Below are 27995 nucleotides of genomic sequence, written 5' to 3'. Positions count from 1 at the left end.
GCTGCTCAGTGCCCTCATTAATGATAAGACCAGGTGTTCCCTCACCTAAACTTTCCAAGCCATTGCTGAGGAGGGAGTATGTGAAAGGATTTAAACACTGCTTAGGTTCAGCCCCATGGATGTTTTGTCAGTATTGCAAGAACATGCTAGTTGACTGTGAACTGTGAACCAGATGGTATTAGCTTACACTGCAGGGAGGGAGGAAAAAATACACAAACAGCTTCGTCTGCTTCTTTATTTCAAAGTTCAATACATTAAACAGTAAGGCAAAGTGCTTCCTCTCATGAAGAACCAGTGAGATGTTTCTACAGAACACATATCAACAATTATTCCTATGCTTAAGATTAAACAAGAAAACAAAACAAAGCACTTGCCTAAGTTTAAAACCCAATGGATTCCTCAGTGTTTGAACCAGCCCTTATACTCTCAAAAATATACCCTATATACATTACAAGCAGGACTATTAATTTCTTCAGCACAGCAAGATCTCAACGTTTATCACCTTCAATTTACAAAATATTACTTAGCAAGAAGTGAGGTGGGGAGGTTAAATCAGAGATTTGGATTTAGTTAACCGAGGACAACAGACACCAACACTACACACATTTAAGTATAAAGACTGGCTAGACTACTAGATCTCATGCTTTCCATTATACCGTCTACACAAGCCCTGTAAACATTAAGGTTTTTTTTTAATCCACCCATTGCAAAAACTAGAAAGTAAGGCAGAATCTTCATCCAAATGCTGCCAGATAAATGCAGATCTTTTTCAAATACACCTCTGAACAATCTGCAGACTACAAAAGCACTTTTTCCACATTTCCATTTACTGTATCTCCAATTATGTACTTAAATGAATAGGTTGCCTGAACTTGAAATAAGCATTCCCTCACTGCCATTTGTACAGTATTGCCTATAGTCACATTGCAATTTATTCCTGTTAACAAGATTTTTGCAGTCATGAGGCCTTCCTTTTCCCATTTGCTGCAGGCTGCACAACAAACCCTCAATTTGTAATACTTGCATTTGTTGCTCATTTCTAGAACCTGCTGCTTTTTTAAAAACCTAAAATACTGTGTTCCAATGCATTTCTTCCCAGCACTCTAGCAAAGAAAAGGGTTAACTGACATGCATATGATGAAAGAATTTGTGTGTGCAGCATAGCAATATGGTTTTAGAGTTACCAATCAAGATGCAGAGCCAAGCCTCGGGCAGCATGTGGATTACAACAATTTATTCACTTAATTTGCTGCTCAGAAAGCCATGCTTATAATGGTTATGACCTTGAGTACATACAGTGGGAAAATGCACAGTGGGTGATGATTGCTGCTTTCTTACATGGTGTTAGATTGAAACACACATACCAAAAGTGATCTCACCTATCAAAAAGCTTCAAAGATCTTTGGTTCATACACTATTTTTAAAGGAATAATTTCATAAACACAAACCAGTGCCTCCTAGTCCAATCTCCTTGCAGTTCCTCCTGCAGCTTCAATTAGACATCTACAGCAGCATTTTCACTTATTAACTGCTCTACAACTTGTTTAATTTTAAACCTGCATTTCAGAGGTTAAGCATAGCAGAAACATTAAGCATCAAAACTGGAAAATACTGAGGAGGCACAAAGTGCCTTTTTCACAGTCACCTTTCCTTAATAAACTGACCAGGACAAGAGAATGTTCAACAGAATGTCTACTTGATACCTAATGCAGTGTTAGCTGAAACAGTATGGTAAGCAAGCATATATCCTCCTGCTGGCTACTTAAACGATGTTACTGCAGCCTCAGAATAGATTTGTCCTGTCAGCTCCACCTACTAGAGACTAGCTCTATGAAACTGACACAGAGTAGGGTTTTACTAAGAAATCCCATGTGATTTGATCAAAACATAATGCAAGTACATAGATGGCCACAAGTTTGTACACTGAATTTTGTGCTGTAAAGCATGTGGTATAGTCAGAAAACCATCTTAGTAGACATTGCAGAGAAGGAAACAGAGGAACGCATCATTCAGAGGCACGGCTCTTCCTCTTTAATTCCACCTCTACAACTTTTGGCTGATACATGTGGTGTGTGTTCTCATCCAGTGGAAGCTGTGTACCACTGCCTTCAACATTTATTTGAGACACATTCTTCTACAACAATGACATGGTGCAGCACATGGCCATCTTTTAGGATCCGATTACTGAGTCTTCACGGAAGCAGAGGGCCCAGCCGGAGCTCCACGTGGTGAGCAAGCCAGATGACCTCACAGCTCTGATCACCTTCTTCCGTAGGTCGAATTGGAGCAGCAAGATTTTTAAATTCATGTTTCATCTTAAAACTTACAGTAACTTCTCCCTCTTCTTTCTGTGGAGTAACCTTGATGAATATTCCAACTTTGTTAGCCTTCCGAAATGCTATAATGCTGCAAAATAGGATGAAAAATATTGAATATCTGCATCTTTGAAAGAATAGTGTTTTTGTAATGGAGACTTAACTGATGTTTCAAGTAACAGCCTAATATTTCTCTGCAGCCAAATTTATTAATGAAATAATACAATAAATATTATTTAAAGTTGATCTCTATAATGGTCACCACTTCCAAGGTACGCTTGCAAGATTATTCAGTACAACATCATTTGTCAGCCAGTGTGTTATAGTGGTCAGTGAGTTAGACTAGGACCTGGGAGACTCAGGTTCAAAACCCCATTCTGCCCTGGAAGCCTCCTGAGTGACCTTGGGCCAGTCTCACACACTCAGCTTAACCTACTGTACAGGATTGTTGTAAGGATAAAATGCAGGACAGAAAAATGACACAAGCCCCTTTGGTAGAAAACTGGTAGAAAACGTTGTGGTATAAATGATATAAATAAGCAAAACAGCCAACTTCGTCATTTTTAAGTTGCTGTTAGTTTTAGAGACACATCACAGCTATAATTAGCCCCAGATACTAAGAAAATTGTATTTAAGGAATTGAATATATATGGCCATGCTAATTTATAAGCCTGCATGCAGTATCATTAGGTTTATCTGAATCTGTATAGTTTCATTAGGGGATGATAAAGATTTCATCTCCTTATTACACAAAAATTCTTACTTGAACTACTGTCATTACAACTTGCAAAACTTTCTGGATGAACCAATTTAACAGCTGGTTAACGTGAAGAACAATGCAAGACAGGTGCGGAACTGAGCAGACACACATAATAGTTCATAGCCATGCTGAGATTTGAACATGGCCTCTTCCAAGTCCAAGCCCAACATATTCTCAGAACTATGCCAACATTTTGCTAGAATTTTTGTTGAACTTGATTTACTACTTGTGTGACAGTTTTTTTGCTTTGCAAAGGTGATTAAGTTTGCTGAAGCATACATGGAGATACTGGAGGCTAATCAGCATTGCACTTACCACAATAGAGGACTCAGAAAACAATGATTATCGAAGTGTAATTTAACCAGTCTGCTGGTTACATCTTCTGTCCTCATCACATAGACTCTGCTCTGATAAATTCATCCATATTCAAATAGCTGATGGTACTTGCCAAGAAGATGCAAGCTGTGGTGGAACTGCCATGGAGCAGTTCCATGGAGCATGGAGAAACAGCCACCTCGTGGCTGTTTCTGGTGCCACTAGCATGATGTACCTACAGATTGGCCTTGGCCAGCCATTTATGCAAACCAACAGAGAGCATGCATAAAGAAAAAGTGCTGGTCTTTTTATATCCCACTTTTCACTACCTGAAGGACTCTCAAAAGTAGCTTACAAGCACCTTTACCTTCTTCCCTCCACAACAGACACCCTGTGAGGTAGGTAGGGCTTGTGAGAGCTCTAAAAGAACTGCAACTGGCTTAAGCTGACTGCATATGGTAAAGTGGACAATCAAACCTGGTTCTCCAGATTAGAATCCACCACTCTCAACCACTACATCAAGCTGGCTCTCAAAGCACAACTTTCAAACCACTGAAAATTAGTTCTGGTCAGCTGCCCAAAGCCAATGCTGCCAGTCAACAATGAATCTGAAATGACACAGTGTTAACCAAACACACAAGGGAGAAGGGGGGAAAAGCTCACTCAGGGTCATCTTGAAAATCTTGAGGCTCTGCCAACTCATCATATTCTGCTGCTGCATCTTTGCCAGCCAGAATGAGCTCTTTGGAAGGAACCACCACCTGAAAAATTGTTTGTAGAAAGGATTAAAGTGAGATATTCAACTGCCTGTCATCAAACTCCTAACATGTTGCAGCAGCCATAGAATGTTGACACTGGACAGAATGTTTAACTTTTCTTACAGCAATTGGAAATGTCATACATGGCTACAACCAAGTGCACCAGTAATACCTTCAAGTATGCACCAGCATTTGTGCTAGTCAGTGGTAATACCTTAGCAGTGCTGTTGATGTCATCAGGATCACCATCTTCACACTCTTTCAACGTCACATGGGTAAGATTTTCCACTGGATTAGTTAGAGTCAGAAGAACCTGGCTTTCCTAGGAAGACATGTACATAAGTAGACATGATTGCTCTCCATATCAAAGCTACTCATTTTTCACTGCCTCTTCCTGCTATTCGCAAGACCACAGAGGCTTAACAAAAAAGCCCAGAAATGATGTTTTATTTATTGATTCCTTAGATTTTAGCCTGCCACTCTCCAGGGTACAATATAAAGAAAAAGAAGATTTGGTTCGTATATGCCGCTTTTCTCTACCCGAAGGAGTCTCAAAGTGGCTTACAATCACCTTCCCTTTCCTCTTCTCACAACAGGCATCCTGTGAGGTGGGTGAGGCTGAGAGAGCCCTGATATCACTGCCCGGTCAGAACAGTTTTATCAGTGCCGTGGCAAGCCCAAGGTCACCCTGCTGGCTGCATGTGGGGGAGTGCAGAATCGAACCCGAAGTCCGCACTCCTAACCACTACACCAAACTGGCTCCTCCCAATAACACTCCCCCCAATAAAACATTATAAAACCCCATCCTATAACAAAACAAAGATAAAACAGAATAAAAGAAGACTGGTGATATAATCCCTCTCCGCATCCAGGGTGGGGTATGCTGGATGTTATTGTGTAGGAGGAGGGTCCCCAGTTGTTCCTGGCTCTGATCTCAAGCAAAGATCTGGCAGAAGAGCACTGTATTACAGGCCCTGAGGAACTCTGATAGCTCTGTTAGGGCCCTCAGATCTCCCGGGAGCTAATTCCACCAAGTCAGAGCCACAATCAAAAAGGTGTGCACTTTTGGGGCCACGGACCTCCCTGTGGGACCCAACAAGAGATTTGGTAAGGGTGTGATAATTCCTCCTCCACAGCCACACCCTGTGTCTGGTTGCAGAGAAAGGAGCACAGCCATTAAAGGGCTGCCCCCAGGATCCTGGCCCTGGCAAGGCCGACAACTCATGGTTGACCATGTCAAACAAGGCTAACAGATCCAGCATCACAAAGATGGCTGAGCCACCCCAATCCATCTAGTGCCAGAGATCATCCACCAAGGTGACCAGCACTGTCTCCACCTCATGGTCAGGACAGAAGCCCAATTGGTATAGATCAAGCACCAAAGCTTCTTCCAAGTATGCCGGGAGCTGGTCTGCCACAGCCTTTTCAAACACCTTGCCTAGAAATGCAAGATGCGAAACCAGGCAGTAGTTAGCCGGGTCCTGTGGGTCCGGGGATGGATTTTTCAGTAAGGAACAAATCACCGCCTCCTTCAGCACCTTTGGGAACTCCCCTGTAGACAGGGGACAGTAGACAGAGTAGCACAGTGAAAATAAGCCACAGCTGTGTGTGATGCCTGAGACTGTCTGAAGTCTAAACCAGGGGTAGTCAACCTGCGGTCCTCCAGATGTTCATGGACTACAATTCCCAGAAGCCCCTGCCAGCAAATGCTGGCAGGGGCTCATGGGAACTGTAGTCCATGGACATCTGGAGGACCGCAGGTTGACTACCCCTGGTTTAAACTATGGGTATTGCAAACCATGTGATTTCTTAAACTGAGGCCTAGGTGAGTAAAGCAATGCATTAGATTTAGAACTCGAAAAGCAACGGGGGGGGGGGGGTGTTGAGAGAAGTCTCCCATCCATTCTTTTGCACTTCCAAGTTTAAACTTTCAGACAGCTGGCAGAATAAAAAAAGAACTAACCTTCATGTAGCGCAGATTAGGAATAGACATGATTCTCACTTCAGGGATGTAGTTGCTACAATGCAAAAAAGGGGCAGGGGGAAGTAAGCCAAATGAGTTTCTCGCCCCAAGTGTTCTGACTCAACTTTTACTTTTATTTATTTTTACATGCCTATCTCAAGTTCTTACTTATAATGTGCCCTCAAGGAGACAAATTCTAACAAGGTGAAAAGATAAAACCTGAGTTTAACTTAGAGAGACCAACAGCAAATATTCATTGTGTCAAAAGCAGGCACACACCAACTTTCTTGAAAGAGACTAGTTCAACAAATTTGCAGAACTTCAGCTGATTTTCAAAGCAGCACACTGTACTGTATGCCACGCTTAACATGACATTTTAAATGTAGAGCTCAGATGGGCTTCCCACCCTGACACTGTTCTCACAAAGAGCCTTTAACTGAGCTGTGCCACTTAAAACTGCAGGTGGTGTGTATGTGTCAGGAAAGGAGGAGAATCCCTTTCTCCATTCCTCTAACTGGTATTGATCCACAGAGAATATCAGATGGCATTGCATGGCAGGCAGAAAAGCTCTAGCCCCTAGCTTCATTTGCATATAAACTTAACTTTTTGGTCCACAATTTTTTTGGACCATGTGAGACAAACATGAGCATGTTGATCATAGGCCTGCATTACACATCACAAGCTTGAAATAAATATTGAGCGATGCAATGCTTTAAAACGCCATATACAGAGGTTCTTACAAGACTATGCAAGGCTGTTTTATGTCCCTTTGGAGGAATAACTTTCTTGACCCCAACCATTTCCATAATACTTACACAGCGACTAGCTGGATTTTGAATTTGATGGATGTAGGATTGAATTCTGGCTTACTCAAATTGTGTTCACATTTCTATAAATAAAAGAAAAACAAAGTCTATGTGGCCAATCCTTAATGAAAACCATAATGCCACTACTCAAGTGCTCTCATGTTCAATCACAGAGAATGGTAATCAAATGAAACCTCAAAGTTTAATTCTGATAATGTGCAGTCAGAAAGATAATCACTCACTGGCACTGTCAAGGTTCTGCTAATTAACACCTCATCAAAAATGCGAAGTTCATTGCTTCTTCTGTTGGCTGACAGTTAAACAAAACTGCTCAGAATATTTAGCTTTCTACACTCGTATTTCAGACACTGCTTAAAAGAAAACCCTCAATTTCCATGGGAAAGCTATTCCATCTGGACCATAAAGAAGAGAGGTAGCTTGCTCACAATTACATAGTTCTGAACTCAAAATAAGTGACCAATAATCCAAACAATGGGAGTCCCATGTTAGCCACTCTGCTTGCTAAACAAATGCAGGACAGAATCCTGTATATGTAGCTACATACCCTGCACCGTAAGGAGCGTTTGATTAGCAGGTGCTTATGACGCGGATAAAGCTGAGAAGCACAGATGGGCTGGAAATCTGGCTGCAGGAGGCGCTGGCGCAACGTTGTCACTGTCCACAACATAGAACATTCAAATCAGTAAACTGATTCGAGCAACAACAAAAAATGACCATCAGCCAAATCCAGCAGCTTGGGCACAAGAACACAGGGGAAATGCTGGCCTATTACCTTCTGTTAGATTGATTGGTCTTATATAATAATCTTCAGGCAGAGGTTCCACTTCCTCCATAGCCTGGGCTGGTTCAATTTTTATCTCCTTCTGGTCCTCTCCTTCTTTCAGCCTAAGACAAAAAGAAAGCAAGCTATGCTTAATATAGTCAGTGAGTTTGTAAAAAGATTTCTAGTCCTATTGAAAAGGTAAACTATCATAGAATAATTCAGGACCTGATGTTTTATATTTTGATATCCTTACAATGTATAAGTATTAAGAATTTACTTAAACATTGATTTCATTGAAATAAACTTTATACCAAAACTTTAAATTTACAGCATTTCCCAAAATATTTTTGCATAATGCTGCTTTCTATGGGAAAACACTGGAAAATAAATCAGCAAAATATCAGCCTAGAACATATCCTTTCCATCCACATATATGTGAATATATATGTAGAGGTGACAAATAGATTTAAGGAATGAGATCTGAAAGACAGAGTGCCTGAAGAACTATGGACAGACATTCGCAGTGTTGTACAAGAGGTTGCGGCTAAAACCATCCCAAAGAAAAAGTAATGCAAGAAAGCAAAATGGCTGTCTGAGGAAGCGTACAAATAGCTGAGGAGACAAGGGAAGTGAAAGGCAAGGGAGAAAGAGAAACATACACCCAACTGAACGCTGAATTCCAGAGAATAGCTAGAAGAGATAAGAATGCCTTCTTAAATCAACAGTGCAAACAAATAGAAGAAAACAATAGAATGGGGGAGGACCAGAGATCTTTTCAAGAAAATTGGAGATATGAAGAGAACATTTCATGCAAAGATGGGTATAATGAAGGACCAAAATAGTAGGGACCTCACAGAAGCAGAAGAGATTTAAAAAGGTGGGGAAATTATACAGGGGAGCTATACAAGAAAGAGCTATACAAGGTTATCCCTGATAACCATGATGGGGTAGTTACTGACCTGGAGGCCAGACATCCTGAAATGTGAAGTCAAATGTGCCCTAGGAAGTCTGAGCAACAATAAAGCTAATGGTTGTGACAGCATTCCAGTTGAACTATTCAAAATCTTAAAAGACGATGCCGTAAAAGTGCTACACTCAATATGCCAGCAAATTTGGAAAGCTCAACAATGGCCACAAGATTGGAAAAGGTCAGTTTACATTCTAATCCCTAAGAAGGGCAATGCCAAAGAATGTTCAAACTACTGCACCATTGCACTCATTTCTCATGCTAGCAAAGTTATGCTCAAAATCCTACAAGCTAGGCTACAGCAATATGTGGACTGTGAACTTCCAGAAGTACAGGCAGGATTTCGAAGAGGGAGAGGAACTAGAGATCAAATTGCCAACATACGCTGGATCATGGAGAAAGCTAGGGAGTTCCAGAAAAACATCTACTTCTGCTTCATTGACTATGCTAAAGCCTTTGATTGTGTGGAGCACAACAAATTGTGGCAAGTTCTTAAAGAGATGGGAATACCAGAGCATCTTATCTGTCTCTTGAGAAACCTATATGCAAGTCAAGAAGCAACAGTGAGAACCGGGCATGGAATCACTGATTGGTTCAAAATTGAGAAAGGAGTTCGGCAAGGCTGTATACTGTCGCCTTCCCTATTTAACTTGTATGCGGAGCACATCATGAGAAAGATGGGGTTAGATGAGTCACAAATTGGGATCAAGAATGCAGGGAGAAATATCAACAACCTCAGATATGCAGATGATGGCAGAAAGTGAAGAGGAACTAAAGAGCCTGTTGATGCAGGTGAAGGAGGAGAGTGCAAAAGTTGGCTTGAAACTCAACATCAAGAAAACAAAGATCATGGCATCCGGCCCTCTCAATTCCTGGCAAATAGATAGGGAAGAAATGGAGGTAGTGACAGATTTTATTTTCCTGGGCTCCAAGATCACTGCAAATGGAGACTGCAGCAAAGAAATTAAAAGACGCTTGCTCCTGGGGGGGAAAGCTATAGCAAACCTAGACAGCATCCTAAAAAGCAGAGACATCACCCTGCCAACAAAAGTGCATTTAGTCAAGGCTATGGTATTCCCAGTTGCAATGTATGGCTGTGAAAGTTGGACCATAAGGAAGACCGAGCGTCAAAGAATTGAGGCTTTTGAACTATGGTGCTGGAGAAGACTCTTGCAAGTCTCTTGGACTGCAAAGCGAACAAACCGGTCAGTCCTAGAGGAGATCAGCCCTGACTGCTCCTTGGAAGGCCAGATCCTGAAGATGAAACTGAAATACTTTGGCCACCTCATGAGAAGGAAGGACTCCCTGGAGAAGCGCCTAATGCTGGGAGTGATTGAGGGCAAAAGAAGGGAACAACAGAGAATGAGGTAACTGGATGGAGTCACTGAAGCAGAAGGTGCAAAATTAAATGGACTCCGGAGAATGGTAGAGGACAGGAAGGCCTGGAGGATCATTGTCCATGGGGTCATGATGGGTCGGACATGACTTCGCACCTAACAACAACAACAACAACAACAATGTGAATTCCATAAAACACAACAGATAGCAGAGAAGTACCACGGACTGAGAGATTTTTCCTAACCTAATTTCATCGACATCTCCTATAGGGAAATGTATTTGGTTGCAAGAAGCAGATATCTTCCATCCATCCTGTAGGGGAAAGCCCCTCCCCCTCCACACGTAGCAAGAATTCACACCATCAGGAAGCATCTTTTACAAAAAAACTGGGGCCTTTAGGTTGTGGTTACATGAATTTTTGTGGAACGTGTGGTTCCACTAAAGCTCCATTTAGATGCATTTAAGCTAAGTATGTCTGAAATCCTATGCATAGTCATGTGGGATAAGCTCCAGTGAATCACTGAATAGACTTGGATTCATTTCTAAGGAAGTATCCTCAAAAACAAAAGACGTGACAAATAACTGCAAACAGATAATATTCTGTACTCTAAACCAGTGGTCCCCAATCCCGGTCCGGTACTGGTCAGTAGATCAGTCAGTACCGGGCCACAGCTCCTCCTCATCCTTCTCCCTGGATGCTGCCTCGGGGGCTCCTCTGCCGCCGGCTCACCTTTGGTGCCTTGCAGTGGCCGCCATGGCTGGGGTTCCCCCTCGGCGTGGCACTGTGTAGCTGCTGCTGGCAGCGCCCCCCAGCGGGCGGCGGGAAGTCAGGGGAACTGGTGGGAAAGTGGAGCAGGGGCTCAGGCGGCGGCAGCGACGTCCCTCGGCAAAAGACTACCCCCCCGCCCCCAGTAAAATTTCCAAGCATTGACTGGTCCCTGGTGATAAAAAAGTTGGGGACCACTGCTCTAATTCAGCTTCAGTGTATGAAAGCAACAGAAGGACTGTTAAATCCTCAGTAGTAAACTAGCACAAACAATTCAAAATGTCATGGGATTCTCAGGCGCAAAGGGAAAGGAATCTGGGGCAGCCCTGCTGGTTCCAAACAAAAGAGGACTTTTCATAAACCCGAAACCTTCCAGCTTGAGTACTGAAAGCTCATATAGCTCAATACAGAATGTATAAATGTTTTTCTTTGTTTAAAGAGCAAAACACTTCTATAAAGGCAAAGGTGCAATCATCCCTAGCAACCTGGAGACAACTTACACTTGCCATACACCTCACCACTTTTCACACCAACCAGCCACATAGGAAGCCCTCATACTCACGAGAGTCCAGCAAGAGCACTGATTGGTGCTCCAGGTCTCTGTCGCTGGAGCCTGGTGCCAAGGCCATATTTGTCCTACAAAAAGAACAATTTGAGACAAGTCAAGCCTGAGACCTGCCCTTAAAGTTTTCAATATGCAATTTTCAACCTCTAAAGGAACAGTGCAAAGGAAAGCAAAACTTTCTATAATTTCTCTCTGCTCAGAGCATTTTTGGTAACCTGTTTAGTAAAATTAAACAGGGACACAGAAGCTGGGAAGAAAGCTGCATGCCATGTAGCCTTTTTTGTTTAATTTTTAACCAATGGCTAATCTGGTTCATTCAAAACATAATTACTCACATACTAAAGAGGTTTTAGGAGGAAGAAGAAGAGAAGGTTCTTATATGCCACTTTTCTCTTCCAGGAGTTTCAAAGCAGCTTACAATTACATTCCCTTACCTCTCCCCACAACAGATGGGAGGTGAAGCTGAGAGAGCCTTACTGCTCGGTCAGAGCAGCTCTATCAGTGCTGTGGCGAGCCCAAGGTCACCCAGCTGGCTGCATGTGGAGGAGGAGTGGGGAATCAAACCCAGCTCACCAGATTAGAAGTCTATGCTCCTAACCACTACACCAAGCTGGCTCTACATCAAGCTGGCTCTCTAAGAAAGGCAGGTACAAAAATAAATTTTATTTTATTTACAGTATGTATTAGCTGGGATTTTGAATAGAACAATGTGATCTCCTCTGATTACTCCAAGATAGAAATTTTAGATAAAAGTCAAGTAATGAACATGTTGAATCCCTCCGTGAGCATAAATATGATATGAAGAAGAAGAAGAGTTGGTTCTTATATGCCGCTTTTCCCTACCCAAAGGAGGCTCAAAGCGGCTTACAGTCGCCTTCCCATTCCTCTCCCCACAACAGACACCCTGTGGGGTGGGTGAGGCTGAGAGAGCGCTGATATCACTGCCCATTCAGAACAGTTTTATCAGTACCGTGGCGAGCCCAAGGTCACCCAGCTGGTTGCATGTGGGGGAGCGCAGAATCGAACCTGGCATGCCAGATTAGAAGTCCGCACTCCTAACCACTACACCAAACTGGCTCATCAATCAGAAGAATGTAAAAGACAGAGCCCAATGTCACCCAGCTGGCTAAATGTTGGGAAGCATGGGAATCAAACGGGCTCGCCAGATTAGAAGTCCACACTCCTAACCACCACACCAAGCTAGCTTTCTCTTATGGACTGAAATATTTTACTGTAATTAAATACGGAAAGATAATAAAATACAGCTATGATATTCACAAGATTGTTCCTATTTTCACATCAAGTTAGCTATAATCAAGTGAGCTACTCAAATCAAATTGTTATATTTATATATATATTGTTATATTTGAAGGAATGGCAGAATGCTTCTCTCAGTAACAGCCATTGTTTCTTCAGAAACGTTCCTTTATTATATTCACTGGCAAGTTGGGTCTCTGTTATTCTTTTTCTATAACATTTAATTTGTTGTAAATGGTCTGAATATTCTGAGCACATGCTACATTAAGAGAACTGAACCAACACAGAACTCTTGAGGAGTGGCAGCTTTACAGGATAAATGTCCTTGAAGAACTAGCCCTTACCAGCTTCTGTCCTCCATCAGTCTCAGACTGCGGGGCAGGGACATGGGAGACTTATGAATCCAACTGGATTCCTGAATGCTCGGTAGGACCCAATGTCTCCCAGCACTGCTCTAGATGGCCTGGTCAGCAACTGGCACAACAGAATGCTAGCTGCCATTGATGAGAGAGCTAGCTGCCATTGATGAGAGAGGACAGACTTCCTCTCCGCCCCCGTCTCAAGCGGGCCCCTTGGTACACCAAGGAGCTATGCAAGAACAAACAAGAGCAGAGACTGCTAAAGCAAGTCTGGAGGAAGACTCGTGACAAAGTATAAGAACATCCTATAGAATGTAGTTAAGAGCCTATGAGATGGCGGTGAAGTCAGTAAAATGAATTCTATTTGACTGAAATTGCATCTGCTAACTCACGCGATCGCTTACCACTCTAGAGGAAGGGCACCAAAATAATAACCAATTGGACATCAGCTGTGAGTCCTTTGTGAGTCACTGTGCAGATAAAATCTCAACACTCTGCCACAACCTCCCTCCAACTTTACACACAGAAAGTGAACTAGAGGCCCTCTTTGGCCATCTTTGGAGAATACACTGAGTAATTTCAGATGACTCACACTGACCAAAGTGGACAAGTTGCTAAAGGTAGCAAAGCTAACCACTTGATCTCTACAATAACAACTTTTATTGGCATAAAAATAAGACAAATGAGAATACAATCAATTAGTTCTTAAGCTCATGCAGCTTAATTGCCATTTGTAAGAATATAGCCATTTTATCAATTGTATCTGGATCTTGTGCAAACTTAAATGGACTCCGGGGAATGGTAGAGGACAGGAAGGCCTGGAGGATCATTGTCCATGGGGTCGCGATGGGTCGGACACGACTTCGCACATAACAACAATCTGGATCTTGATTGGAGAGAAGGAACTGTATCTTGCAATTATCAGAATAGCCAATACAAGAGTAAGTCTAGAGCTTTAGCCCAAATAGCATCTTATACGGGGCAGTAAAAAAAACACAAAACATGCTGTATGGTTTCTATAGAACCTTGTCTACATGGGCAGTGCCTCTGTATATAAGAAATCTTCTTTATATAAGGAATCTGTATATAAGGAATCTTCTGATTCATAACTGCTGATGGGAGGATGTTAAACCTGGCAAGCATAAAAGCCCTGTGTTGTTGGGGAATAACAAGATGAGAAAAATGGAATGCTAATTTATCAGATGGTGGAGAGATACCTAAAAAAAGTGGAGAGCACGTTTTTCTAGCTGCTTCATTCAGCGCTTAAAATTCAATATCTAATATTCTGCATTTTTTAGTTTTATATATTGATGTTGCAGGTGCTAAGGCCAGTGAATCCAAAAAGATGCCAAGCTTTTGGATTTTTCACTCAATATAATTAAACCAGTTGGATGTCTGTAGTTCTGAGAGCATTAGAGAAGTAAGACTAACTGATTCAGAATTAAAGACTAAACACAGCCAAAACTTAATAGTAAGTAGCCAAGCCCTGATCTCCATCAGTCTTAGGTTTGTTTCCAAACAGAGAACAGCATAAAGTATGTAATTAGGGATGCCCAGAATGCTTCGCAAAAAGGAGGATTGAATGCACTTATCCATATCAGGATTCCATAGAGGAGCTGAGAGCATGACTTAGCATTAAAAACAGAGAGCTGCTGGTACAAACCGGTCACCCTTGGTGTAGAAGAAGCGGGCGACAGCCTGAGTACTGTTCCTTGCAGTGTTTATTATATATTTCAGTGTACAGTCCAACTCGCATTATAATGAAAGTGTATATCCAGGTATTTAAAATGCCTAACTCACTCAATGATGTTCCCTTGGATGTTCTAGCTAGAAGGTTTCCATGATCTTACAAAGACCAGCACTTTGAACTTACCATAATTCAATGTGAGTCTATCAAATTCACAATATGCTAAGAGCCAGTTTGGTGTAGTGGTTAGGAGTGCAGACTTCTAATCTGGCATGCCGGGTTCGATTCTGTGCTCCCCCACATGCAACCAGCTGGGTGACCTTGGGCTCGCCACGGCACTGATAAAACTGTTCTGACCGAGCAGTAATATCAGGGCTCTCTCAGCCTCACCCACCCCACAGGGTGTCTGTTGTGGGGAGAGGAATGGGAAGGCGACTGTAAGCCGCTTTGAGCCTCCTTCGGGTAGGGAAAAGCGGCATATAAGAACCAACTCTTCTTCTTCTTCTTCTTCTTCTTCTTCTTCTAAGCACTTGCTCTCTACTTGCATGTCCATCTAAAAACATCTGACATAAGAGTAATTCCCCCCCTCCAGGAGATAATCAAACTCCCCCCTTTCAACAGGAGAACTTTCGAATGCAGACGGATTAAAGGCTTTAAAGCTATCAGAAACTGAAAGAACTTACCACTACATGTATAGTGTGTTGCTGAGGACAGCCCCCAAAATAGCAGCAGGTAGCAATAGGGACAAGAAAAATGCAGCAATAAGGATAAAATAAAATGCATAGAGAAAGCAGGTTATATAGTTATGCAAGAGGAAGCAAGCATAAGCACACGAGTTCAAGCTAAGCAAAATTTGCCCTCGCCCTTGGCACCAACACAAGATGCACCACTATGTAGTCAAAGCTGATGATTTCTCACATATACCAAGTTTGTACTGGCTTTGAGCTAGCAAGTCCAGACAGGATTATAGAACTGCATGTAGGGGTTTTCTGGAGCATTTCTGGTTTTAACTCATTCTCTTCTTAGCAATGTCATGTGAAGGCAGTTACTTCAGGTGCCTGCATTTCAATGGTGGACTGTATCCTTAATTTTTGAAGCTTACTATTTGAAGCTTCACCACAGAAGATAACAAAACAGCGAGCTCTTGAGATCAACTGTCTATAAATTTGCCTCGTTCCTTTCCTGAAGGAAAGTTACTACTAAAATAACAGTTCTGCTTCTGCTGTTTAAAAAAACATGGTCAGACTTTCACACTGGAAGCTCTAGAATAAGGTACTCTCATCCAGCTCACCGAAAAAGCCAGTGGCATGTAGGGCCGGCGCCGAACCAGCTTTTTACGATCTCTTTCCATCTTTTCCTTCTGAGCCAGCTGTTGGTAGTACTCTACCAATTTATTGATCTGTGTAGGAATAAATGTTATGTTAACACAAAGGACTGGATGACAGAACAGGGATTTTACTTCATTTGCTTTGAACCTTATTATAATGCTACAAGCCTTTCCACAGCTGATCATAAGAAAAATGTCACATTACTGTTCCTGGCTAATGTCTCAGTTTTTTGTTCAGTATGATGTGTTTAAAAAGCTGAAATGTGCCATTTGTGTACAGTACCACTCCATATATCTTCCTCAGTTCCTGAAGGCCTTTCTAAGCCCCAGAAAGATCATTCTCACTGTGCCAGGACCCATACAAAAGAACAGTTAGCAGTAATTGGGTGAGCTGGAGTGAATAAGGACAAAGAAAGTGAAATTGCTCCACCTTCTCCCGCCTCAGATCTGGTGAGATATGTAGCAAATTATTTCACTTTCTTGACTCTCCTCATTCCAACCCATCAACATGCACAGCTGCTCCTTATCACAGATTCCATAAATATCAGAATGACCTTGCGGTGGCCTTGAAAAAAAAAGAATGCAGGAAATCTCCCTATGACTTCTGTACAGGCATGGTTAGATACATGTCATTTTCATTCATACTATCAATTTTTCTTTGGTAGAAGCCACCATCGGCTATTTTGTGAAAAATCCCTAGCCCTACTAACTATTGGCCAAGCTGGTCTACAACTGTATACCTTTCTAGCAACAGCCAGTAAGCAAAACAATTAAAATGCATCATGAATCACAATTGTTTTTCTTACATGGACATGAGTGGCATCTCAATTAAAAAAAAAAGTTTATAGCATAGCAAGGAACAGGCGATACCTACTCAAATAACCAGCTGCATACTGTATGTGAACACTGACTGGCATCTGCGTTGGAGATGCTACAGGCAGAGAAGCACAGTGAACCTGGGAAGAGACCATGGTCTAGGTCAGTGGTCCCCAACCTGCGGGCCGTGGCCCGGCGCCGGGCCGCAAAGGCCATGGCGCCGGGCCGCGGCTCCCTCTCCCCGCCCCCCCCCCCGCAGTAAAAAACTTCCCAGGCCGCAAGCTTGCGGCCCGGGAAGCTACTTACTTCGGGAGGGCGGGCAGGGAATCAGGGCCGGGCCGCGCCCGTGCAGGCCGCGCCCGCTCGGCCCGATCCGCGGGTGCGGCCCGCGGGCGTGGCCCGATCCATGGGTGCGGCCCACGGGCGCGGCCGGGTGCGGCCCGCGGGCGCGGCCGGGTGCGGCCCGCGGGCGCGGCCGGGTGCGGCCCGATCCGCGGGCGCGGCCGGGCGCGGCCCGATCCGCGGGCGCGGCCCGCGCGGGCGCGGCCCGCGCGGGCGCGGTCCCTGCGGGCGCGACTCAATGCCCTGCCGGTCCCCAGCCTAATAAAGGTTGGGGACCACTGGTCTAGGTAATCTCACTCATGAAAGATCAGGACGTGGCCAATCCCCATACTGAGGGTAAAACCAGTGCAGGTGGCAAAGGTTTGGATCCGCACTAGCATTTCCAGAAGCGCAAAGATTTCAACCTGTGCATTATGACTTTCTCACTCCCCCCCTCCCTCCGAAGCCCAGAACTTCCCCCAAAATCTTGGTCCTTGCAGACAGTTTCTGATGGTATTTTGGACAGTAATGGGGGGTGGGGAGGGGGGAGATCACATAAGGTTAGTGGAAATCGTTGTGCCCATGGGAACACAAATCTGGATGTAAGCCAGAATCTTAAATCTATTTGTGGAAAATCCCTCTACTGCTTGGTGTCTCTTCCTTGTTGCATGTTGGTCTCCAGGCCCAGTTATATTAGCTGTAGTGGAAGGTGACGCTGGAGCCACAGCCCCTATGATACAAGACTCAGGCTCTTGAAGTATTTTTGCTCCTTGGTGAGATCATAAAAGCGAAAGTCAATCCAGTAAGATTTCCTTCTTGGGACATCTGGTTAAAAATATACGCATTTCTTTTTACTTACCTTCTGAGTATGAGGATTCTCTGGCTCCTGCCAGCCTCCACTAGCTGCAGTTAACAAAACAAACAAAATCAAATCTCATAGTTCATGCACTGAATTATTTAAATAAATTAAACTTAGCAGTCTCACCAGAGGCTAATGTACTGCTCTTTACCTCGGATAATGCTATTGCTACTCTAACACTGATACAAAAAATACCAGGTGAAACATTTTGGGAGTTCCTGGGCACATACAGAGTTCAGGATGTTCGGAGCTGACAGATCATTCTCTCTCTATCCCAAGAGTGCAGAAACATCCCAAGCTGGCAAATTCCAATTCGTCTGGTTCCATGGGACATATGAACTACCCTCAAGTTCATACAGAATCGCTGCAGCTTATTTTCAGCAGTAGTCTAACCCTTGCCCAAAAAAATTAGCTGCAACGCACATGCTCAGTGTGCTGCTGGGCGAGCTTTTGGAGCTCATGAGAAAGTGGTGCACAATAATCATGCTTAATTCTGGGGGGCAAGACCATTGTCACTTTCCCAACTGAGGATCAGCAGGTGTACTTCCTTCACAAAACAAACAGGCCAACAGCAGAGGATAGTGATCAAGTGCTAATCACGAGAAGCATGAAATACCAGATGGGAAGACTCCAGAGAAACCGTACCAAAAGCTTCCAGAAATAGGGCCCTATCCTTACCAATTCCCTGGCACCCAGACTTCAAGTAGCTAACAAAACAATTTTGAGAGGAGAAATTGAAATCTCAAAATACAGCTTCCCTGATCCATGTCCACAGCTCCCAATTCTTCCTACCACTATCAAATCTTTTGGAGACAAAGTAGAAGCCCCTAATTGCAGCTAAATGGATTGTTATCACCAATTAAATCCTCACAGAACCACATTTGTCTTCCATATTTTCTAGTTTTCCAACTATCATAACAAAAATGCCAGTCTGTTCTAATATCAGGTATGTGGGCAACATGCCAGAGAACAGTTTTCACCCAACAAAATGTTCCTCCAATTCATGTCTTAAAACTGTATCACTCACCAACAGATTTATCTGCCATGCCAACATCTCTGGATGTCCAGCGGCAAAAGCCACAGGCCAGATAATAAGCTTTCTTCATTGTAGTCTTAGCTGGATCATCAGGCAGTGGAGCAGGAATGCTTGTTGCTCGGGTGGAAAGGGTATGCATGCAGCATGGACAGTCAAAACAGTTGGCACACCTAAAGAAAGACATCAGCTCAAATTTCTGCACTGTCAAAGATGTTAAGTTTCCCTCATTTCCAGTGGATAACTCAGACAGTACCTCTGAGAATTTTAGAAAAACAACTTCTCTCCAAAGGATTCATTGGGGGGAAAGTCCACAAAAGAACCCTGTGACATCTTAAAATTATCAAACTTAATTTGGTTTAAGCTTATATACACATTTAATTACACATGTTATAATAAAGTATTCTACAAGATGCTTTTAACATTTTTGATGTGAACTCTTTACAACACAAGAGGTAAACCGCTTTAAACTCTAGCATGAGCAGCAAACTTTGTAATATTTGTTCAAAGCAGCTTACCATTAAGTATGCAAAATAAAAAACTGATATAATTTATTTCCTTCCTTTCTCATCAATAGGAAAACAGCTTACTTCATTCTCTTCTCCATTCTACCCTCACAATTCTAAGAGGTAGGTTAGGCTGAGATTGTGTAGCTAGAAGTCACCCAATGAACTATCATGGCAGAGTATGGATTCACACCTGGGTCTCTCTGAAAACTGAACATTTAAACCACTATAACACACTAGCTCTCTTATATCAAAACAGAGAGGCATAATCTCATCACAATGAAATCACATTTATAAGTAGAAGCCACATGATGGCAATTGTTTTTTAACTGTTTGAGTCTAACTAAATCGTGGCACCCAAGCAAATAAATACATAGCATATACCAAGATGGCAGCTGGAGCAGTCATGAAATCAGACTGCTCCCAAAACTAAATAGGCCTGGCCGAGAAAAAAAGCTGCCAAAATCACCAGAATTTGGCCAGACGATACAAAATTAAATAACTAGTCAATTTGGTCATTCAAATAGAAAGCAACAATACCAGAAGAATTAACAAAGAAAATCAGAAACAAATGGGAATTCAACGAAGGAAACCCAAAGAAAAAAGGTAATTACAGCCACCAGTGCCGCTGGACATTGCCAGAGCCCCTCAAGCTTGCTGCCAAGGACCACAAAGGCTGCCTACCACCTGCCTACTGCACCAAGCCAGGGTTCCATCTGGTGGCTACCCATCATCCGCCCACCCCACTCCGCTGTCCACCGTCCACTGCGCCGAGCCCACCACCACCATCCACTTGCTGTGTGGCGGCCAGGGCTGAGGCTGCCCACCACCTGCCCGCTGCGCAGTGGGAGGATCAAGCAAGGGCCGTCCACCATTTTTGGAGCTGGAACTCATGGCCCGCTGGGCTCGGACGTGAGGAGACTGCTGCCCGGGACCTCGGGAGGAGCGGAGCTCAGCGGCAGAGCTACCATTCACGATTATTGCCCTATCGTTGCTCATCGTCGATCCACCCCACCCATCATCCCAAGATCCACTGGGATCCACTCCACTGCACCTCCTCTCCAATTAGGAACCGTATTGAATCAACGCCTCGCTTTAGCTACCACCCGAGGACGGCCCGAAGAGGAACACCCACCAGACTTGCAGGAGGAAAAAAGAGAAGTACTTGGGACACTGAAAAAGGGATTGGAAAAATTCGACCATAAAGACCCCAGCTTAGCGGGAGGAGGAAGTGAGCCACAGAAGATCAGACTTGGACCATATTAATAATTCAGACTGGAGGGAAATCGGATGGGAATTCTTTAATTCTACAAACAGGAAAAAAGGAGGGAAATTTAAAATAGAGGGGGAAGGATAGAGACTTGAGTGGAGAAAAACAACCTAAGAGGGAGGGAAAGAGGGTAATTTAGATGAGAACCATTGGCTGCATAGAAAAAAGGAGGGAAAACAACAACCATTGGCTGCACAGAAAAAAGAGGGAAAATAACAAGGGAAGGGGAGGGATAAAGATCTGGGTGGAAATAATAACTAATGGGGGGGGGGGCGGAATCAGGCAAGAACCCATTGACTGTATATACAGAAGAAGAAGGAAACATAAAAGAAGGGGGGAGAAAAAAGACCTGCGTAAGAACAAAATCTAGAGGGAGGGAAATCAGACAAGATCCATTGGCTGTTCAGAAAAAAGGAGGGAAAATAATAAGGGAGGGGGAAGGGACAAAGATTTGAGCAGAACAGTGATTAAAGGGGAGGAACCAAGGATAAACTAGTTGACTATTTGCATGCTCAGGGGAAAAAAGGGAAAACATAAAAGGGAAAGAGGGGATAAAGTCTTGGGTGTGAGCAACAAACTAATAAGTATAAACTCAAGTCTAAAAGGGGGAATCAAGTATAAACTCAAGTCTAAAAGGGGGAATCAAGTATAAACTCATTGACTAGTTTGTATGCTCAGGGGGAAAAGGGGGGGAAATAAAAGGGAAAGAGGTTAAAGCTTTGGGTGTGAGTAACAAACTAAGAAAGAGGGAGGGAGAGAAACCAGATGAGAATCATTGATTGCTCAGAAAAAAAGAGAAATAAAAAGAGAAGGAGAACGATAAAGACTAGACGAGAACAATAACAATAACAGGAGGGAACATCAGACAGGAACTTATTGATTATATGCACATAGTGGAAAGTACAGAGGGGAAGGGGAGGAGGGAGGGTAAAGACTAGGGCAGGGACAACAACAACCCACAAAAGAGAACCCTTTACAAACCCCAACAACACAACACCCACAGCACACGCAATCAATTCATCCACCTCAAATTGATTGATCCCTTACCTATCTTGATCTAACCCCCAATTAACTCAAAAATCTACCTGACTTCACTCCTAATTAATTAAAACACCTACCTTACATCCTTATCCAAAGTGTTAATACTCATAATTAATGATCTCACCTACCCATAATTAATTACCTCACCTATCCAACCGATGTAAGAGCCTCTTGTGGCGCAGAGTGGTAAGGCAGCCGTATGAAAGCTTTGCCCATGAGGCTGGGAGTTCAATCCCAGCAGCCGGCTCAAGGTTGACTCAGACTTCCATCCTTCCGAGGTCGGTAAAATGAGTACCCAGCTTGCTGGGGGGTAAGCGGTAATGACTGGGGAAGGCACTGGCAAACCACCCCGTATTGAGTCTGCCATGAAAACGCTGGAGGGCGTCACCCCAAGGGTCAGACATGACTCAGTGCTTGCACAGGGGATACCTTTACCTTTACCTTTATCCAACCGATACCAATTCAGATTACCTCCTATTCCAACCTAACTAGTCCCCCCACTTTTGACTCTCCCCTACCCAACCAATCTCTTCCCTACCCAACTAACCTAATCCTATGTCTATCCTTACCCCAATCAACCCTCATGAATACCCAAATAAGATCCCTCTTCCGACACACAACATGACCCACACATCACACATATGGACTGGGAAACCCCGAGATGCCACAACTGGCGATCAGAGCCACCCCTCCAGACCCAAGCTGCCACAACAGCTCATACCCACACACAATCCAGAATGGGAAGTCCTGAGATGCCCTAATCGATCAGGACTATCCCTCCGAAGACACAAACTCTCCCTAAACACAACTGACACTATCCCCAAAAGACAGAACCAGGGTTTGAGGGAACCCTAGAAAATTAAACCACCAAGTAAACTAGGCAACTACGTGAGCTGAGACGACTAGAGCGAGTTTGGAGGCAGACTCGTGACGAAGTGGCGAGAGCATCCTATAGAATGCAGTTAAGAGCTTATGAGATGGCGGTGAAGTTGGTAAAATGCAAATTCTACTCGACTGAAATCGCAATTATTTAGGATAGTTAGATCTCTAACCACCCTGGAGGAAGGGTGCCAAAATAACAGCCAATTGGACATCAGCTGTGAGGCCTTTGCGAGTCACTTTGCAGATAAAATCTCGACACTCCACCATGACCTCCCTCCTACTTTAGATACAGAAAGTGAACTAGAGGCCTCTTGGCCGCCTTTGGAAAGTTCACTGAGTAACGTCAGACAACTCACGCTGACCGAAGTGGACAAGTTGCTAAAGACAGCAAAGCCAACCACCTGCTCTCTAGATCCATGTCCATCATGGCTACTAAAAACATCCGACATAAGAGTAGTAGCCCCCCTCCGGGAGATAATCAACCTCTTCCTTTCAATAGAATTCCCGGAGGGACTAAAAGAGGCAGTGGTTCGCCCACTACTTAAAAAATCTTTGTGGATCCACGACAGCCATCCAACTATCGCCCCTTGAAAAAGCGGTCAGGGACCAATTGTCAGCATGGTGGGAAGAAGCTTCGGTCCTAGACCCATCCCAGTCTGGTTTCCAGCCTGGTCATGGGGTAGAGACAGTGCTAGTCGCCCTAATGGACGACCTCCATTGCCAGCTGGACCGGGGCAGGTCAGCGCTGCTTATATTATTAGATCTCTCAGCAGCATTCAACACAGTAGATCATGAGCTTTTAGCTCACCGCCTCGCCGATGCCGGCATCAGAGGGTCTGCCCTTAATTGGCTGATCTCCTTTCTCCGGAATCGCGGACAGAGGGTAGCATTAGGAGAGAGCTCATCAAGCCATCACCAACTGGCTTGTGTAGTCCCCCAAGGGGCAATTCTCTCTCCAACTCTATTTAATATCTCTTGCCCAACTGGTGCGGAGGTTTGGGCTAGGTTGTCACCAATATTCTGATGACACCCAACTCTTCCTCCTGATAGATGGCCGCCCTGATTCTCCCCCAGAAACATTAGCCAGCTGCCTGGAAGCGGTGACGGGGTGGCTCAAGCAGAGTCGTCTGAAGCTCAGCCCTTCAAAGACGGAGGTCCTATGGCTGGGCAGGAAAGGTCCAAGCGAGGAAGCACGCCTATCCAATCTGGATGGAGTGCAGCTAGCAGTGGCCCACTCCGCCAGAAACCTGGGAGTGATACTTGACACCTCCCTCTATGGAGGCTCAGATCGCGATGGTAGCACAGCTGGCATTTTACCACCTTCGCCAAGCCAAACTACTAACGCCCTACTTGGCCCCGGAACACCTAGCAACAGTGATCCACACGACGGTCAACTCTAGGCTGGACTTCTGTAACTTGCTCTACGCTGGCCTACCCTTATCCTAACTTATCCTTGATCTGGAAACTGCAACTGGTCCAGAACGCAGCTGCCAGGGTCCTCATAGCAACACCTCGGAGGTCCCACATCCAGCCCATCCTTCAGCAACTGCGCTGGCACCCAGTTGAATTCCGGATCAGGCTTAAGGTTTTGGTTATCACCTTTAAGGCCATACGTGGTCTGGGCCCAGTATACCTGAAGGATTGCCTCTCTCCGCCTACACCCATCAAAGAGCCTTGCGCTGTACTACCTCCAACCTCCTGGTGATCCCTGGCCCCAAAGAAGCCCGCTTGACCTCAACCAGGGCCAGAGCTTTCTCCATTCTGGCTCCCACCTGGTGGAAAAGCTCCCAGAGGAGATCAGGGCCCTGACGGAACCCAAACAGTTCCGCAGGGCCTGCAAAAGGGAGCTCTTCCACCAGGCATTTGGTTGAGGTTGACCCGGACCATCGCTTCCAATTGGCCCTCAGTCCCGTCCCCCCGCCTCCTATTATGACTGCCTAACACACTAATCTGCCTAACACACTGGGTCTCAGTAAGAGTTGAGCTGAGGCTCCTTTGCAGTTCTATCATATTATTACTGCTGTTATCACATGTGTTTCCTTATGTTATCTGTACCTGTTTCCTGTTCCCCATAAACCGCCTTGAGCCTTCAGGGGAGGGTGGTATATAAATATAAAAAAATAAAATGAAAAACTGAGTACATATGGGTATAAAAGAAGGAAAACTCTGAAAATTGAATCATCAGTATGTACTCTCACCTATTTTTCTTCAGCTTGGCTTCAGCAGATGGCATATTTTCCAAACAACTGGGACAATAGTGAGAATCCACCTAGAAAATACAGAAAGGTTTCTATATTCCTTGTCAATTGTATCATAAAGGTTAATACCCTATTTAACAAAGACAAATTGTGATGAATTATAAAGCTTGGAATGCGTGAAAAGAGTAGCCAATTATCTGATAAATTTATTCTATCAAATTAAAGAATGAACAAACTCAGGCTTTGAGCACGACATTGGAGAGGTACCATTCTTAACACACCCGCGGCACCGCGGACTAAATAATTCGTTAAGCCCTTGGGGGGGAAGGCTTTGTCCATGATGAGGAAGGAGCCTAATTGGCCCCTTCCTCTGGACAGACCATCAGAGCACGGCTGCCGGGGGCTCCCTGCCTGGCGAGAGGCGTGAAGCGCCTCTCGCCGCGTCAGGCCCCCAACAAAGGGAGCCCCCGGCAGCCGCGCTCCGCGCAACTGCCGGGGGGCCTCCTGGTCTAGCGCCCGCTGTATTTAGATTACAGCGGGCTGGATTACTAGTATAAATATAAATTGTCTAAACAAACAAACAAGGTATTCCTTTGGCAAGCAAATTAATCTCTCACAGCTAAAGAACCTGTCCAAGTACAATGACAAAATTTAATATTGTTACATCCTATCTTAATTATCTATCCACAGTGTGTTATAAGAGTCTAGCTATCATCTGAATCAATATGAAACATAAAAATATCAGCGGAAATTATTCCTTGCTTGCAATGAACTAGCTGATTTCCCTTTTCCACATTTTTTAAAATTTATTTTTAAATTTCTATACCACTGTTCGCCAATAGGTCTTGCAGTGGTTATATATATAATTGCTAATATTCAATTATAAATTGCTAGTAGAAGGGAAATGTTCCCCCCTCACCAATCATTATTAGCAGCTTAATTTATAGTCACCTTTCTCCTTGGGATTCAAGGTGAATTCAGCTATTCAGTCAATGGTCAACCTTTATATCCCTGGAAGAAACAAACTAATATATTTTAGGAACACCTTTGTGAATTATCATGTTCTTGTAACTTTGTGAATTATTACACCCTGTGGAAGGTGCTCTGAGCCAGCCATGGCGTGAACACACAGAACACTGCAAACCTGCAGTTTATATATAACTTGCTTTCTTTTCACAAGAAGTTCCTATTCTTTGAACACCTCTTTCTAAGTCAGGAAAAAATCTTATACAGTTCCTGGAATAATTGTGCACGATAGATAGGTAACATATTATTATTATTATTATTATTAGATTTATAGCCCGCCACTCCCTTGCGGCTCGTAATTCTACAAATACCAGCAAAAGATGTCAACTAATTTTTGTTGAAAGCCACACAGCTAATCCATGAGCAGGTTCAGTAGTTGAACCTAGTATCTATTTTCATTAAATTCAACATATATTCTAATTCAACATCTTATTATAAGAATGTTTACTGAAACCTAAAACTAGGCAAGATAACATGAGCTTGGACATTTGTTATAGCGTGCAACATCTTTAAAATCTAGATATTATTTTGAGCACCCCCTCCCATTTAAACGGAGTAGAAAACTTCCATAAACCCATTCAATAAGCTGGAATCAAATGCAAATCAAACCCCAATTCCCACATTATAAACCAGCTCTCTGAACCCCAGGTGAAAAATATTTGTAACTATGAGGTAAAGTGATTGTACAGGTAAAAGGCTATTTGCTGCTTAGGAATTTTATACAACAAAAACATTTGTATTCAAGTTGAGTGGTGGAAGCCCAACTATCCTTTTAACTTTACCTGCAAGGGTGCTACGAATTCAAAGGGTTACTGAACAATCAGTCAATTGGAGGGAAGGGAGTACCGATTAATAGACAAAGTATTACTAGACAAGTTTCAACCTTTTCTGAGCGGTGATCTCTTTGGTGGCCCTGGACATACTACAATACCCTGAGGAATGGGACTAATGTTAAACAACTGCTACAAGGTGAAAATTATTACAACACATGCCAGTAAGGCACATGGGAGGAAAAAAGAATGTGTGAAAAGGTGTGTGAAAAAACAAAGCGATGACTGGACACAGGCTCGTAAGACGTCACTGAAAGACGGCAGAGGGGCAAAGATTACAGTGAAACAATTTTACTATCAAAAGGCAGAGGTAACGCAGTCATGGAGGGAAAACAAACAGACGCTTTTTTGAGGAAATCTTAAATAGCCTTCCTCCCCCTCCGGCCCTCTCGGGTGTGGGGCAATCAGAAGAGAAATCACACTTCACAGACAAGAAAATGCCGCAATCAACAGCCCAGACTCCAGAACCTCTTTCTTTACACCTCTGGGGACCAATCAGACAAAGCTATGAAGCACACCGGCAAGCAGAGGGCAGAGCCAACTGGAGGGGCAAAGAAGTGACGATGGGAAAGGCGTGTGGCCTCGCCGGCTGCGTGGTCTGGTCTGGTCTCCCCCTCCCCGCTCACCTCATGAGAGACGCACTCGAGGGAGCGAAGCTCGCTGCAGTAACGGCAGAAGTAGAGTTGCGAGAGCGGCGCGCGAATTTCCTTCTCGCCGCGGACTAAGTAGGAGACCCGCTCGGATTGTAGCAGCGAAGCCATTTTAGAACAAGGCTCTCCGGTCACTCGCCGCACCCACAGCGCTGACTTCCGGCACATGACCAGGAAGCGCCGGCCTCCCAGCTGCCCCACGTGGCCATGCGGTGGCTTCCGGTTGGCGATGACCCCCCCCCTCCCCCACCGTGGGAGAGGGTCGGAAGTGGTGGAGTTTAAAATGGGGCCGTGTCTGGAATGTAAGCATGATTGGCAGGCAGAACTCGAACCAATCAGATGTTTTTTTAATTTGGATTTTTAAAATCCTGACCTTGCAACCTGAAAGCCCCAAGTGAATTTTAACTCTCCCCTGTCTCCCAGACGGAACGTGATTGGCATTTTCCACCATCCTTTTAGAGACGTGGTTTACATTTCCCACTGTTCTTTCATCGGTAGTGTGTGGCAAGTGTGCGTTTCATTCAAATATCTCCAAAGGTAACCTCTTTACAACCAAATCAATAGAAAGCACTACAGTACTTTCAACTATCTGTACG

The 27995-nt window shown here is 44.0% G+C and overlaps 1 protein-coding gene across 3 annotated transcripts; it reads right to left on the bottom strand.

Annotated features, from left to right (window-relative positions):
• Positions 1-221: 221 nt before the first annotated feature.
• Positions 222-27582, bottom strand: DCTN4 (dynactin subunit 4). 3 transcript variants are annotated; one of them, XM_077326555.1, is made up of 14 exons: positions 27376-27582; positions 24894-24964; positions 18991-19169; positions 17964-18007; positions 15932-16039; positions 15324-15344; positions 11335-11408; positions 7711-7823; positions 7483-7592; positions 6927-7000; positions 6112-6166; positions 4363-4470; positions 4054-4151; positions 222-2406 (listed from the first exon to the last, which is right to left on the bottom strand). In XM_077326555.1, exons 1-14 carry the CDS (start codon positions 27565-27567, stop codon positions 2193-2195), a joined length of 1461 nt encoding a protein of 486 aa, XP_077182670.1. In that variant the 5' UTR covers positions 27568-27582; the 3' UTR covers positions 222-2192. The 3 variants fall into 3 exon arrangements, with proteins under 3 accessions (XP_077182670.1, XP_077182672.1, XP_077182671.1); XM_077326557.1 differs by lacking the exon at positions 27376-27582 and adding an exon at positions 25845-25875; XM_077326556.1 differs by lacking the exon at positions 15324-15344.
• Between the last annotated feature and the right edge of the window lie 413 nt (positions 27583-27995).

This window comes from Paroedura picta, chromosome 3, assembly GCF_049243985.1.
Source record: "Paroedura picta isolate Pp20150507F chromosome 3, Ppicta_v3.0, whole genome shotgun sequence".
Taxonomy (NCBI): domain Eukaryota; kingdom Metazoa; phylum Chordata; class Lepidosauria; order Squamata; family Gekkonidae; genus Paroedura; species Paroedura picta.
Note: the sequence above shows the minus strand (reverse complement) of the source record. Positions and strands in the feature narration are given on the sequence as shown.